The sequence below is a fragment of the Cyprinodon tularosa genome, unplaced genomic scaffold, assembly GCF_016077235.1.
Source record: "Cyprinodon tularosa strain WSP-4 unplaced genomic scaffold, ASM1607723v1 ctg5, whole genome shotgun sequence".
Classification (NCBI taxonomy): Eukaryota; Metazoa; Chordata; class Actinopteri; order Cyprinodontiformes; family Cyprinodontidae; genus Cyprinodon; species Cyprinodon tularosa.
In genome coordinates this window covers 2686823-2701890 of record NW_024039229.1, presented here as the reverse complement: position 1 = coordinate 2701890, position 15068 = coordinate 2686823, and the positions used below count along the sequence as shown (strand labels likewise).

General features: G+C 37.7%; 1 protein-coding gene across 4 annotated transcripts; it reads left to right on the top strand.

Moving 5' to 3' along the window:
• The first annotated feature begins 1288 nt into the window (after positions 1-1288).
• Positions 1289-14862, top strand: znf384a (zinc finger protein 384 a). Of its 4 annotated transcripts, none has more exons than XM_038302847.1 (11): positions 1290-1453; positions 3027-3094; positions 3717-4041; positions 5843-5965; positions 6179-6333; positions 6414-6490; positions 6576-6800; positions 9993-10160; positions 10684-10762; positions 10853-11011; positions 13061-14862. In XM_038302847.1, the coding sequence occupies exons 2-11, from the start codon at positions 3032-3034 to the stop codon at positions 13466-13468; spliced, it is 1782 nt and encodes a 593-aa protein (XP_038158775.1). In that variant the 5' UTR covers positions 1290-1453; positions 3027-3031; the 3' UTR covers positions 13469-14862. The 4 variants fall into 4 exon arrangements, with proteins under 4 accessions (XP_038158777.1, XP_038158775.1, XP_038158774.1 ...); XM_038302846.1 differs by lacking the exon at positions 1290-1453 and adding an exon at positions 1617-1802; XM_038302849.1 differs by lacking the exon at positions 3027-3094 and having other exon boundaries at positions 1289-1453.
• The last annotated feature ends 206 nt before the right edge of the window (positions 14863-15068 follow it).

Below are 15068 nucleotides of genomic sequence, written 5' to 3'. Positions count from 1 at the left end.
TTTTACATAACTCTGGCCATGAATAGCTTTCCTTTCAGCAAGTTCTCAAACATGTGCTTTGTATCCCTGTCCCTTTCCATTTTCAGATGTATGATCAACTAGAACTTTAGGAATTATTTAAATATTGGTTGATATATATATATATATATATATATATATATATATATATATATATATATATATATATATATATATATATATATATATATATATATATATATATATATATATATATAAAGATAAAAAAAATCTAATAATAATTACATTAAAAGCTATATATATATATATAGCTTTTTACTATAGCTATATATATATATAAATAAATCTATATAAATTTATATACATATATTTGTGTGTGTGTATATATATATATATATATATATATATATATATATATATATATATATATATATATATATAGATATATATAAATAAATCCAATAATAATTACATTAAAAGCTATATATATATATATATATATATAGCTTTTTACTATAGCTATATATATATATAAATAAATCTATATAATTTTATATACATATATTTGTGTGTGTATATATATATCTATATATATCTATCTATATATATATATATATAGATAGATATATATATATATATATAGATAGATATATATAGATATATATAAACATAAATAAATCCAATAATAATTACATTAAAAGCTATATATATATATATTTATATATGTATATATATATATATATATATATATATATATATATATATATATATATATGTATATATATATATATATATATATATATATATATATATATATATATATATATATATATATATATATATATATATATATATATATATATATATATATATAAAGGCTGGTAATGAAAGCATTTAATTATAAATAGAATATTTTAAGACAGTACATCGATATTTTTTAACAATACTGTACAGTTCAATAATAAACAGTTTGTAATGTTATATGTCTTAATACAAGCCAGAGTCCTGCAGAGGTGCGGGATAAAGATAAACGGGAAACACCGTCTAAAAATGTATCCGTATCTAGTACAGCTTTATTACCGGAAGTAAAAAAAAATGTTTTAAAAATAATTTATTCTCCTATTAATTTGATCCCATGTAATACATGTGTAACCCTAAGTATGTGGATTTCAGTTATCAAAAAGTATGTAAGTAAAATCCTAAATAACCTACGAAAAAAAACACAACTTCCACGGAATAAAGGTATTTTATACGCGTCCGTTTCTGTTTTATTTTGAAGGATTTGACCGGAAACGCAGCAGTTAAATGGTGCGGCTTTGCTAGTACTAAAAGAACTGGAGGGAAAAAAAAGAGAAAAAAAACGAAGGAAAAAAAGGCATAACTGAGAGCTTTGAGGGGCGGATTTGGACAAAGTTTCCCCACTTTCCCGTCCCGAGGAATCTTCGGGGGGGTTGAAAGGGAGTCCAGTTCACCGGTAATTAACTATGGAGTTATAATTCGGTTGTAAATCAATTTTTATTTTCAGTGTGTCTGAGAGCACCGTCGTCCCCTTCGCCGGAAGTCTGCATGAAGCTGCGTCTCCAACAGAGGCTACGGCGTCGACGTTTTTTTTTCTCTCTTGTTTTTTTTTTTTTTTTTTTTTTTATTCGACACTTTTTTTTCTTTTTTTTTATTTTCTCTGAGAGAGATGAGCAGGGAGTGAGGAATGGAGGCGTAGGGACGGATGATGTTTGTGTTCTCAGGTCAAACCTTTGAACACAGCCAGGCCTCTAGTTTTAGCTTGAGTGAACAAGCCAACGAACAAAAGGAGAAAATTAATGGAGGCAAGTTAGCGTTAGCCATGTTTGTGTGCTATTCCGATGACACCCTCAGCCCGCTTTAGCTTGCAGCAAATCACACCAGAACATTCAAACATCTCATCCGAATTAATACGAGTTTACACCGATTTTATCCCTGCAAGCTTCCCTCATTGCTAACGTTAGCCCGCCGCTAGCCACAGTTTGGAGCCAGTTTGTGCCCGGTCGTTCAAAAATGGCTCTCAGAGCACTGAAACATCGACTTTTCTGCAGCGCTGTGACAGCCCCTCTGTTTTTAAAGCGGATGTGTGGATCACTTAGAGCATGGCGGATGAATTGATTTGGCTTGTTGGTTTCTCCCCATATTTTATTAATTAGCTGCAGCAGAGATCAGAGGTGGCACATGAAAAACAAACATACCCTGACTTGTGCTGCATGAAATGTGCCAAGGATTTGTTATGGTGGGGTTTTTGTCATTGGCTTCCCAGCCTCTTTGGAAACTATTTTTTTGTTATAACCCACAGGGATAAGCTTTACTAACATGTAACTAATTGCATGCATTTTGCTAAGGTGTGAAAGGAGGTAATATATGACTGCATGGCATTTTAATTCTTCACATGCATTTAAAAAAGCTGTGCCTCAAAACTAACTCTGCTGCAACATTATATATGCTAAGTAGCATATAAATGCATGGTGTGTTGACAAATTTAATGGAAAGAAGGTTTTTCCTACCAATAAAGAAAATCACACACGTGCATTAAATAATTTAACAACTTACACATTTAATTTCCATAATAACCTGTCCAATATTGTATTTTTTTTTTATCACAGCAACACAAATTTAAGAGATAAATTAAGAAGTGCATGGGGGGGTGTGGTGCTAAACATGAGAACATGCTGATTTGCTAACCTTATATTATTGCTGTCACCATCCCTATTTGGGATGAACATCTTTGCTTAGATTCCTTTCACATCCTCTTTGCAAATTTGATCATGAAGCTGAAATCAGCCTTAAAACATCACCTAGTTTGGTATAAAATTTTCTGTAAGAAGATGGATTTGTTTTTCAGCTGGTCCCTATATTTAAGTTTCTTTTAAAGGTATATGCTTGTATCAAAGTCTTTGGAGGAGAGGATGTACTGAAGGGAATACAGCCATGCATGGTCTCCCTTTATGTAACACTGAAAGAAAAGAAATCAGTGAAGAGGGGAAGGACAGGTGTTTTCTAAGTGTGTTGCTTTTTAATTACAGAAATAATGGACGATTCCCATTTCAACTCATCATACTTTTGGTCTCCCGTCCCCACTGTACAAGGACAGGTAGAGACAACCTTATTGTTGGAAATGTCTTGAAATGCACATGGTTATAATGGGGTTATCACTTTGACTGCTTCTTTAAGGATTCTCTTGAATGAATTCAAGAACAGTGACTTTTTTTTGTAACATCTCTTGATGCATTCACTTGATCACATGGTCGCTCCTGTCCCTCTCCTCTTTTATCTCTTTATTTTCTCATTGGTCCTTTACTTTTTGCATCTCACCATGCCTTTGTATTCTTTTTTTCTCTCATTCTCTGATTCTCTTTCTCCTCACTAATCCAATCACTTGTTCCTTTAACCCCCTCCCCATGTTGGTCCCCTTTCTTAACCTGAATGTTATCATTTATATCACCTCCTCTGTCCTTTTCCTTGTGGCATCTTGGCCTCACATCCCACACTTTTCTTCTCCTCCTCATACTTAACCTCTTTTTTAAAAATTTTACTAACTTCCTACTCTTATCTGAACTTTTTTGGTTGTACTGTGCACCATAAATCCTTTTTCACCATTCTTCATTCTTCTTCTATTTTCACCTCCTCTATTATCCCTCATGAACCATTTTACCTTCAACATACCACCTCGCCCCTTTATTACTCCACCTTTTATACTTTCCACCACTGTCTAGATTGAGAACGCCATGTTCCTCAACAAGACTAAGGATCAGCTGGGTCAGGACAAGGCCAACGCATCTCCCTTCCCTCACTCCTCTACGTCTTCCACCTCATCCCCTCACTACCCCACCGCTGTGCTCGCCATCCCGGGTTCAGTGGACGCGGGGCCTGGGGTGCGGGTGGTCCCCAAACAGGAAGGAGGTGGCAACTCGTCAGGAGGAGGGGGGGGCAACAGCGGTAATGGAAGCTTGAGTGGAGTCGGGGGACATCTGCACCAGTCACACACCTCCCAGAACGTCACGGTCGTGCCTGTTCCCTCCACTGGGATCATGACCGCAGGTGAGAAAAAGTTTTTGCTTCTTTCTCACTTGGACCCAAACTTACATCTTTCTATCCTTTTATTTTTTTCAAACTCCTTTAAGTCGAGTGTTTTAAAGTCGATTGATTGGTTAGTTCAGTCTAACAGCTCTAGCATCTCAGAGTTGAGAAGGAGCAGAATTTTGATTCTGGTTCTTCTATAACTTTCAGTAAAAACATTTGCTGTGCATTTGACATTTCTGATATCAGTATAACAGCAGCGTAATATTAGAATATACTCTTAATGTTTCAAATATTGCTTATCTTCGTTTCTTACAATGCTTCCAACACTTTAGACTTTATCATCTTTGTTACTGCAAACCTGCAGGTATCTGTTGCAATCAGACTTCATCCAACAGGCTGAATGTTTCTCTCCATCACAAAGACAGACTTCCTGACATTCAGGATATTTAGGGCCCAATAAAATCCGTTTTATTTTTTCCCAAATTCCTTTTTTTTCCGTTTTAATTTTCTAAAATTAATTTTTTTTCCGTTTTATGTATGTATTTATTGCGCTTCCAATGAATGGAATGTTGACAAAACTTGCAAAACAATAGTTCACCCGACACGTAAAAGTCACGAGGGAACTGCTCGGCTCTGTACTTAGGGCTTAGCGTCGTGTTTCTCAACTTTTTCGCCGAAAGCGGAGCTGTGGAGAGCCTTCGCCATTTTTTCAATGTTTTGATGGGGGAGGGTGAGCGGAAATGATGGAGCGGTAGGGGTTATGTCACCCAGATTTGTGTCCCCCGGTGTGCATTTGCCCCCGACATATGAACATATGTCCCCATACACAAAAACAGAATTTCATTTCAAATGTAGAAATTCCTCGTTTACACTAGATTACGCGTTAATTTGCCAATTACGCAATTCCATCCGCGGTTCCGTGATCGTGGAAATTATAGGGCCCTAGATATTGAAGCCAGTATGGCTATATATCAATATCAGGATATGAGTTAATTATTTTAATGATTTTTAAGGAAATTTTTTATATTTTAGTATATGTTATGCTCTATTATCACAGCATTAGTGATTTACTTAATTAGTAGGTTTATTGGGTTTTATGTGTTTTTCTTTTTTTAAGCAAATATTTCTAAAATGTGTTGTAGAAATGTCATAACTGTGTACAGGTATTAGTTATGGGAATTTCTTTCTGTTTTTCTGAGGTTTTTTGTTATTCTTTCTTTTATATGAATATAGGAATTTTGCTGAATAAGCCGAAATTACGAAATGTATCGTGATATAAGTTTTTGCCATGTCGTCCAACACTAATCACCAGTGAAACCAGTTTTATTCACTCCAAACTGCTCTGCACTTTTTACAAACAGCTTTCCCTACTGAAAATACTGAAAATCCAAACAATTTTTTCGAAGCCATGTCCACACCAAACCATAAACCGTGCTCTTAATGTAGTTTCTGCATATTTAACTTGTTTATCCTGTGTTATAACATTTCTATTAAATACTAAATAAAATTAAACAATGCAGAGACTGAGAGCTTACTTTCTCTGTGACAATCACCTGTTTTATGTATGCATAAGATTGTTTGCAAGGACAAAATGCTTCCATTATGACTTAAATGATCATATCATGATCTGTTCTCTGGAGGAACCTACCGAGACCACGGTCAGTTTTTTTGGCATTAATAGCATCTGATTTAACAAGCTAAAAACATAAACATCACTCTAGCTGTAATTTAGGAAAGATGTTTTCTGTCTCTGCAGATGTTAGAAGTGTTTAATGGTGTTGAATAAACTGCTTGTTTACTGTTTGTCTTTTCGTCTCAGCGGGGTTAGTGATCACCACCCCTCAAGGCACTCTGGTACCAACCGCCTCCACGCAGTCATTTGTGAGCGGACCCCACACTGCTACCACCATGATAGTGTCTGCTGTGCACCCCTCAAACACAGGTGCACTTCATCCCCAGTTATTCAGTCGGGTTTATTAATGGGCAGTGATTTATTTCATCTGTCTTCTGTTTTTTGCTCTAGTTTTGTTTGTATTTTCTCTTTCATTTTTCTGTGAAATACATTTTCAAAGAATTAGCTTCTGATTTTTTGTGTTTTTGCGTCTGCTTCCAAGCAAACATTGGTGAATAAAAGCTCTTCTTTCTTTTCTTCCAGATAAAAAGGATGATGTTGGTCTTCCTCCAGCCATCGTCATGCAGACCCCGTCAAAACGGGGCAGGAAGAGCAAACAGGCGATGAGCAGAGTCAGCGGGATTCTCCCTCCAGGAAGTGATGCGTTAATTTTAGCTCATCTTGCTGCTGGTGGACAGGTGAGCTTCTTTGGATTGTCATGCAAATATTGACTTATAATTCTCTTTTATTCTCATAAATTTCTCTTGATGTGTCGCAGCACCACTCTGCTGACCCTTATGATCTATCAAATGATGAAGATGATCATACCAGTAAAGATGGACCCAAGTCCTACAGGTACTGGACCGATATTTAGTAAAGAGAAAACTACTCTGTCCTCATTCCTTCAGCTCCTGTTTACAGTCAGATCTTTTTTAAATAGGTGTCGGATGTGTGCAGTGACGTTCTTCAGCAAGTCCGACATGCAGATCCACGCCAAGTCCCACACTGAGGCCAAGCCCCACAAGTGCCCCCACTGCTCCAAGTCGTTTGCCAACTCCAGCTACCTGTCCCAGCACATCCGTATCCACAGCGGGGCCAAGCCCTACTCCTGCACCTACTGCCAGAAAACATTCAGGCAGCTCAGTCACCTACAGCAGCACACACGGTACTGGGCCGCCTAGATGGAGAGGTTCCGTTTGTGCCTCTGATCTCTGTTCCCTCTGTGTAACCATGAGTCCACAGAGAAATGGGGGGGGTCAGCTTTAGACTCTTGGAATAGTTTTGACAGTGTGAAGCTCTTTATGCACAGTCCAACCATCATGATCAAAGCTCACAGTAAACCTAATTCCGATTAGATTGATAAAACAGTTCATGTTCTGGAGATCGGCCTGTTTGAGGAGGTTTATCAGGCTGTACCATCATGCAGCAGCCGTATGTTCCTGCTTTGCATGCCTTCATTTATATTCATGCAGATTTCTCGATCTGATACTTTCATTTTCTCACATCTTTGCAAACAGCACGCCATAAATGCATCAAAGCTGTAACAGAAAGTCACTTAGTGATGCTGGGCTGGAGGAGCCCGTGTGAGCTGAAGGATGAGTGATGCAGGCCACACTTCAAACTAGAATTTCTTTCATTAAGTTTCTTACTTTTCCTGCATGATCCTACAGAGCAAACAGAAAAGGCCTGTCTTTGCATTTAGTGATATGATATTAACCTAAAGACTTCCTAACATCGTCTGTCAGAGTAGAAGAACTGGCTCCCATCAGATAAAGGACGTTGTTGCTGGATGTTGAACCATTATGTTCAGCAGGAATATCCAACATCCTGTAGGATTAATTCATTCAAACTATTAGTTCAATCTTTAGGCTCCTTATGAAGTATCTTATTCATCTTTAAAAATAAAGAGAAGCTCTGTTCCATCCAGTTCCATAATTTAATTGCAACTATTATTGGGAAATATTGCAGGGTCAGCATCAGTTGCTATAAACCCACATTCTCCTCACTCGTGTTACTAATATTTGCTTCCTGCACCATGTGAAACCTGAAGATTTCTGGACTCTGTTTCAGCTGCAGCTGAATATTAGTCCATAATGTGGAGTTTGGTCTCCAGATGCCAGAAACATGTTAGGTAGCTCATGTTGTCCAAACAGTCATTTCCTACTGCTGCTAGTTTTTTTGGGGATATTTCTGCAGATTAAAACTGCTCTTATAATCCTGCTACATTTTTTAGGACACGGCAGAAAAACACAACTTAGATCAAAGCTGACTTGGCCCAATGGATCCAATGACCTTAATCCTTACAGTGAATCTATCTGGTCATCCCTTATAATCTCTTTCCTGACTAAACTTCAGACATCACTCCTTGGTTTTATGCTTCTTTATGAAAAAAAAAAAAAACTCAAATTGTCCTTTAAATTGAAGATGGACTCTTTCAGCTCTTCATTTAGAGGAAAACATCTGTAAAAGTGCAGGTTTGTCTTTAAGGGCCGATAATGGTGACTTACGGTTGCAAATCGGGGAAAGACGGTTCCTTCATGCAGTTTTCCATCCATCGAGATGAGCAGAGATCTGGCTTTTAAGCACTAAGGAGCTTTATTTTCAGTGGTGACTACAGCCGACATGGATCATTTATGCTACTAATTTAATGATATTAAAACAGAACAAACATGATCATGGATAGAATTAAAAGAGCACCCTTGTTTTATTTATTTTAATTATTGTGGTCATTGCATTCTGTGTGTATAACAAATTTATAACCTTAAATGAAAAAGAAAACAAGGATGGTCTAATCAGGATTTTCATGACTTCAGTTCCAGGTAATAATCTCTGCTGCTTGATGTGTTCAGCACTTATAGATCCTTCTTAATATTCACAAATATAAATAGTCATTTCACACGTTTGGGCTCTGTTACATAACCAAACAGATTAAAAGGCACATTTATTGTCCTTATCTCTCTGAGCTGTTGGTCTCATGGTGCAGATCTGTTGATAAGAGACTTAAAATTAGAATTTCAAAAGTGAAAGTAGTATTTTCTGTCCTTAACTTGGAGCCTCAAGCGACAATATTATTTACTTTTTTTTTTTTTACTTGGTTTGCTAGTGTTAATACAGCAACATTTGTATTTTCCCTTGTTTTGAGCAGGTAAGTAAGACAGTTTTCAAACTGAAGAATATTTACCTTTGAAAAAAGAAAAAAACAACCCCATTATATTATCTCAAGTACATAATATCTAATGATTGCCTTATTTTAAGGACAAAAACACTAATTTAATTGGCAGCTATTCTTATTTCAGGGTTTCTGCAGGTCATTAAAAGTCATTAAATTATAATTTTTTTAATTAAGGCCTTAATTGGCATTAAAATGAATTAAATTTGATAATTGTGGCATTAAAATGCTTCGGAAAAGAAGCTTGAGGCGGAGAAAAGGCTAGAGAATGGGGGAAAAATGCAAATTTGAATCAAAATGGCGGGAAAACGAGGAACTCGGGACATGGCTGCAGCCTGTCCACGGTGAAGATGACGAAGGATTTTTATATATATATATATATATATATATATATATATATATATAAGTCATGGGTACTTGTTGATGGCATTAAGATTATTTCTAAGAGCATTAAAAAGCATTAAATAAGAGTTACTTATTTATGTATAAACCCTGTATTTACCTGCTCAAATTAAGGGCAAATACACTTTATGTTTACTTAATTTTAGGTCCGTTTTTTGCAGTGAAAGAAGCTCCCAGTGTCTACACATTTAGTTTGATATAAATGCATGATTGATATACTAAACCAGTAGGCTAACAGCTACTAATCTAATGTTTTTTACTAATTTTGCATGAATTTGCATGAAATAAAACCACCTTTATTCATCCATGCCGCCGTCATTCAAAAGGATGTTTTTATTTTTAGTTTGAGCTTTTCACCTCTTCATTTATTTTTCTGTGCGACTCGCTGCTCTGCTCTTGGTTTTCCATCGCCGTCTTTGTTCCTGCCACCCGTTTCCATTGCGTTTCGATCCATATTACAGCAATACACCCCATTTACTGCAGGACACACCGAACGGAGAGAGAGAGCGAGAGAGAGAGAGAGAGAGAAAGGAAAGCGTGACTGTGCTTGCTGTATGTTTGTTCTGTGTTTTCACAACTCAGACGCAGCACAAAGAGCACACTGTCAAACTTAACCATCTCCAATCAGCAGCTGATTGGAGATCCTCTAACGCATGGGTTCGTTGGGAACTTTGGTCATGCTGTAGCTTAAAAATCTCTCGCTGTTTCTCTCTCTCTCTCTCTTGTGTTTCTCTCTCTCCATCCCCCTCCCCTCCATCTCCCTCCGATCCCGGTTTTCCGTGTTAGAAACCACACTGAGGCCAAGCCCCACAAGTGCCCCCACTGCTCCAAGTCGTTTGCCAACTCCAGCTACCTGTCCCAGCACATCCGCATCCACACGGGGGCCAAGCCCTACACCTGCTCCTACTGCCAGAAAACATTCAGGCAGCTCAGTCACCTACAGCAGCACACACGGTACTGGGATGGGGGGCTGGGTTTCCAGTCATCAACTGGGTTCTTATGTGTGCATGTTTGGAGCAGGTTGGTGGAGATCGAGTGTTAAGTCGTTGTGAAGGGTCATTATTTCTGGAATCTTTCCAGCGTGGCAGGAAAACTCAATTTTTATTATTTTTCTTTATGAATTCATAACAATAAATTTGACTTTAATCATGATTGATTCATTCATCTGGATGTTTCTGGATGAATGATCCATCTAAAACTGTTAAAGACCAGAATCTGCAGGCGTCCAGTTCAAAGATCAGAGTAGGTCATGCAGCCTTGAACCAAAAATAAACGTTTTGTGGAAGTGAAAGTAGAAGAAACATGAGCATTAGACATGAAGGGACAAAATCCCATCACTGCTGCTTTACGAATGTTTTCATTTGGACTTTAGAGGAGTTAAATCTGCTCTTACATTTTACTTTGTATCGTACTTTGTATAAAAATCTTGTAAATATATCCAAGTGAAACGGACTAATCTGTTGTTTTCTTTTCCCAGAATCCATACTGGTGACCGACCTTACAAGTGTAACCATCCGGGCTGTGAAAAAGCCTTCACTCAGCTGTCCAACCTACAGGTCTGTGAAATCATTTCTCTTATGCTCCCAGGCATAAAATTGACTCTCTGCCGTGTTTTTGGTTAAATCTGTGTCTTTCTTTCTTCACAGTCTCACCGTCGGCAGCACAACAAAGATAAGCCCTTCAAGTGTCATAACTGTAACCGTGGTTACACAGACGCTGCCAGTCTGGAAGTACACCTGTCTACGCACACCGTTAAACATGCCAAGCTGTACTCCTGCGGCCTCTGCAACAGATCTTACACATCGGTACGCTTTCAGACCTTCAGCTCTAAGATTTAGACGATCAATGCTTTCAAACGTTTTCTGTCAGTGGCTGGGATTTTCCAGTTCTGGTTCTGGTCCATGGCAATTAAAAACAGACATTATTCACTATAATAAATTACATCAGAGCCACTTTGATAATTAAAATATCGATGCAGTAAAAAATTCCCTTCATTTCATTTGTGCCTAAATTCACCAGCAATGATTCTACGTAGCTGCTGCCTCTGTTCATTTCTGCAGTGACATATTTTCCCCAATAGATTTCAATAGGTCTGCCATTTGGTTCTAAAAATATTTAAACTGAACAAAGCCCTAACTTTACTCTCCTGCTCTCTCTCGTCAGTCTAAAACTTATTTCAGAAAATGTTTTAAACATTTGGAAACTTTTTATTGTTTCTCTGTTTAGGAAAAGTCTTCCACTGTTTCTCAGAGCAGAATGACTCATTCCTTCCTGATGGTCTTTCGGTTATATGAAGCTTATTTTAGCGTATTTTATGTTTTTTATATAACCATATTAATTTTCTACCTTAACCTAGAAATTACCCTAGAAATGGACAAATTGAAGTGATTTTCACATTATCATTGTGATATTTTAACTGTTAAGGGCTGCTTGGATGCAGTATACAGTGGGGCTGGGGGATATAGCTTAAAAGTCTGATCTCAATTAATTTTAATTTCATTTTTAAAGTTCAATAATAAAATATGACAAATCCCCCCTGGAACAAAATTTAAGCTGTCAAACTTTCTTCATAAAATAATATTTCACATCAAACCATGAAAATATAACTAAATATGTACAGTTAGTGGGATTGGCACATATCTAAACACAGAGAGTGATGAACTGATTTCACTTTTATCTATGGGAGACCAATAAGTGTATTAGTGAAGAAAAAAAAAGCAGATTTTTCACAAATGATTTTTTTTAGAAACAAAGAAATGTGATTAATCACCCAGCCTTAGTACTCAGTTATCTTTAATGCTTGAAGTGCCATTCATCCAAACCAGTAATATATTCAACCATTCAGATAGTTTCTTTGTCCTGAATGACTGCATCTGATTTAAATCTAACTGATCAAGATGTTAAAGTGAGGAAAATGATGGTTAATTGTAATGAATATTTAAATTGGATTATGTAGAGATATTACTTTGCAGCTGTTTCTAGACTCCATGTTGTCTTAAAGTTGAATCTTTCCATCTTACTGTTTCTCCATCAATGAATCCATTGATTGCCTCAACATCCCACTGCTACATCTATTGGATTATTTGGCAACCTGCAGTTTCGAGCTGCTTTTTTAAACACATGGATTCCCATTTTCCATAGAGTGTTCTGAATCGGATGCAAATGAACGATCTGCCTCTCCCCCCAATGGGTCATTAGAGTCTATTGTTTGGTTCCAGTTGTTTACCTGGATCCCAATGAAACCATTTGTGGAATTTTTCAGGAATTAGTTTCAGTGAGAAGATTCTCCAGAGTTTCTCAGCTACTGTGACAACATGTGGAATGGCTGTTAGAAGCTGCTTTTTTCTGTCTGGCAGATTTTTGGCCGACTTTGCAAAGGCTGACCAACTTCTGGAAGGGAGATGAAACATGTTTACATAAACTGAGTGAAAGTCTGGATACCCAGAGATGGTGGATGTGGAGTAAACAAGTCATCTCTATGTCATGTCTTTGATCTCCCCAATCTGCACTGGTCAAACCAGATTGGACTCACCCTGTTCTGTGGCTAAGCTGAACAAATAAATCACATAGAGATGACTTATTAAATCCAGATCCCCCATCTCTGTGGTTACCTTTGATGCTCTGGCAAAATCTGTCAGATTTTCAGAAAAGCATTTTAGGTGCCGACCTGAAGAAGCTCAGGTTATTTTATAATTTTCTGATGTCCTCATTCAACAACCAATAAATGACAAAGATGAGTACAAAGTTTTGACTGGTAGCGAGTGTTAATATCTTATAATGGCCTTTAAAATGGGCCCTAAAACGGTTTGTTCTAAAAGTTAACAAATAATGTTTTGTTTTTCGTCTTTTTCCAGGAGACGTATCTAATGAAACACATGCGGAAGCACAACCCCGACCCGCTGACTGTGGCAGCCACAGTAGCCGCCCAGCAGGCCCAGGGCCTCACCCCGGGAGGAGGGGGCCGGGGCCGAGGCCGCGGTCGAGGCAGAGGCGGCGGCAGAGGAAGCCAGCTTCAGAACCAGAACAACCCAAACAACACCAATCAGAACCAGAATCCTGGACCCCCAGGCAGCTACCAGGCGACCCAGCAACCCTCTGAAGGCGTGGTTCCCTGTCCATTCGATCTGCACCAGTACAAGACGGTGTCGGCCAGTGAGATTCAGTACAAACCAGTCGCTGTTGGCGACCTGCCGGTGACCCATAAGGACCTCTGTCTAACCGTGTCCACGTCAGCCATCCAGGTGGAGCACATGAACTCGTAGGCCGCGTCCTCCGGCTCCGTTTAGGACATTACTAATAATCTGCAGTGTAAAAAGCTCCATTTGATTCAGCGTCATTCATCTTTACAGTCTTCTTCAAACTAAAAAAAAACAAAGACACGGCTATGAAAGGAGAAACTGTTACCATCCTCATCAGCCATCCGGCTCTGACACCGACTCCAGCAGAGCTGTGCTTATATTCACTGTCAAGTAGCTCTGAAGGACGTTTAGAAAGGGATCAGTGAGATATTGCAAAACAATCAAAGAAACAAGCTTAGATCACCAGATTCTGGAGCTTTAATACTGAGATCAGCTTAAAGATCCGTGCTTGGATTACAGATAATCTACAAAGTGTTGATTTAAGGAACCTCAAAGTGAGAACGCTGGTTTGGGGTTCGGACATTTCCTGTCTCAAAAAGGTTTTGAATCAACAGCCCTGCTCAAAAATACGATTTGGAGATCACAGTAAATTATCTGTAAAATCAAAGATGATTCAACCTGATTTCTTTACAGTAAGGTAACTTTGTTGGTATTCAGATTAAATCCCCTTAAAAAAAAAAAAGCTCCAGCAATTTGGCAAAGCCAACACAAGGAAGAGTGAAAAAAGATTTTGGGAACCGGCACCAAAATGGAACCACTTAATTAATCTGAACGCTGAAGAAAACATTTCATTGAATTAAGGAGAAATTATCTATAAGTGAGGAAACTCTCCATCGAAATTTCAAAGGATTCATTCACAGATGGCAGTCATGTTCTCCTTAAACTCACATCAGAGGATCGAGGACTTAAGGAACCGTTTTGTCCGGAACAAAAGAAGTTCTACAAGAATGTAGTAAACGTGAGGAATCCGCAGCAGAGCGACACGTTGGAGAAAAGCAGGACGGTGGAGTCCTACAGAAAGCACTTGATGAAGCTCGTACTTCACGCCTATGTTTGTCATTGTTTGTCTTTTTTTTTTTTTTAAACCTATAAATCATGTTTGTATTTTTCTACGGACAGAGGATCATACAGAGAGGAAGAGTGATTGCATGATAGTGACAGAAAGATCTCATTAGTTTGGTTATTCAGAGCAGCATCCTCCTGCGAGTGATGAGAGCCCACCCGGCTGCTATCAGGGGGGCTGATGGGAAATTATGATTGTGTGATTAACACGGCTGACAGGTACTGTTATCAACCTTTTTTTAAGAACTTTTCATACATATTATTATTATTACTTTCATTAAACCTGTAGTGCAAATGTTATCCACAGTATATTCACTCTGAGGCATTATGCTATTGCAGTATGCTGTACATACAATAGATAGAAAAGACTTTTTCATCTGTAAAAGGGAAGTATGTGTTGTGTACAGAATCTATGAGAACAGATCCAAATCCCAGACAGTGTCCCAGGTCCAGACCACTGCAAACAAAAATAATAATTATAAGGAGTCACAGCTTTTAAAACAAAAAAATATGTTTTGGAGCAGATGAATGATTACTGTGTAACCAAAATAAATCTTTTTGACCTATTAAATATAACGACAGATGCTCAAACTATCTAATTAGAACAAATACTGTTTGTTTTTAGGTAGTTTAAAGCATTTTTTATGAGTCGTATAACAAA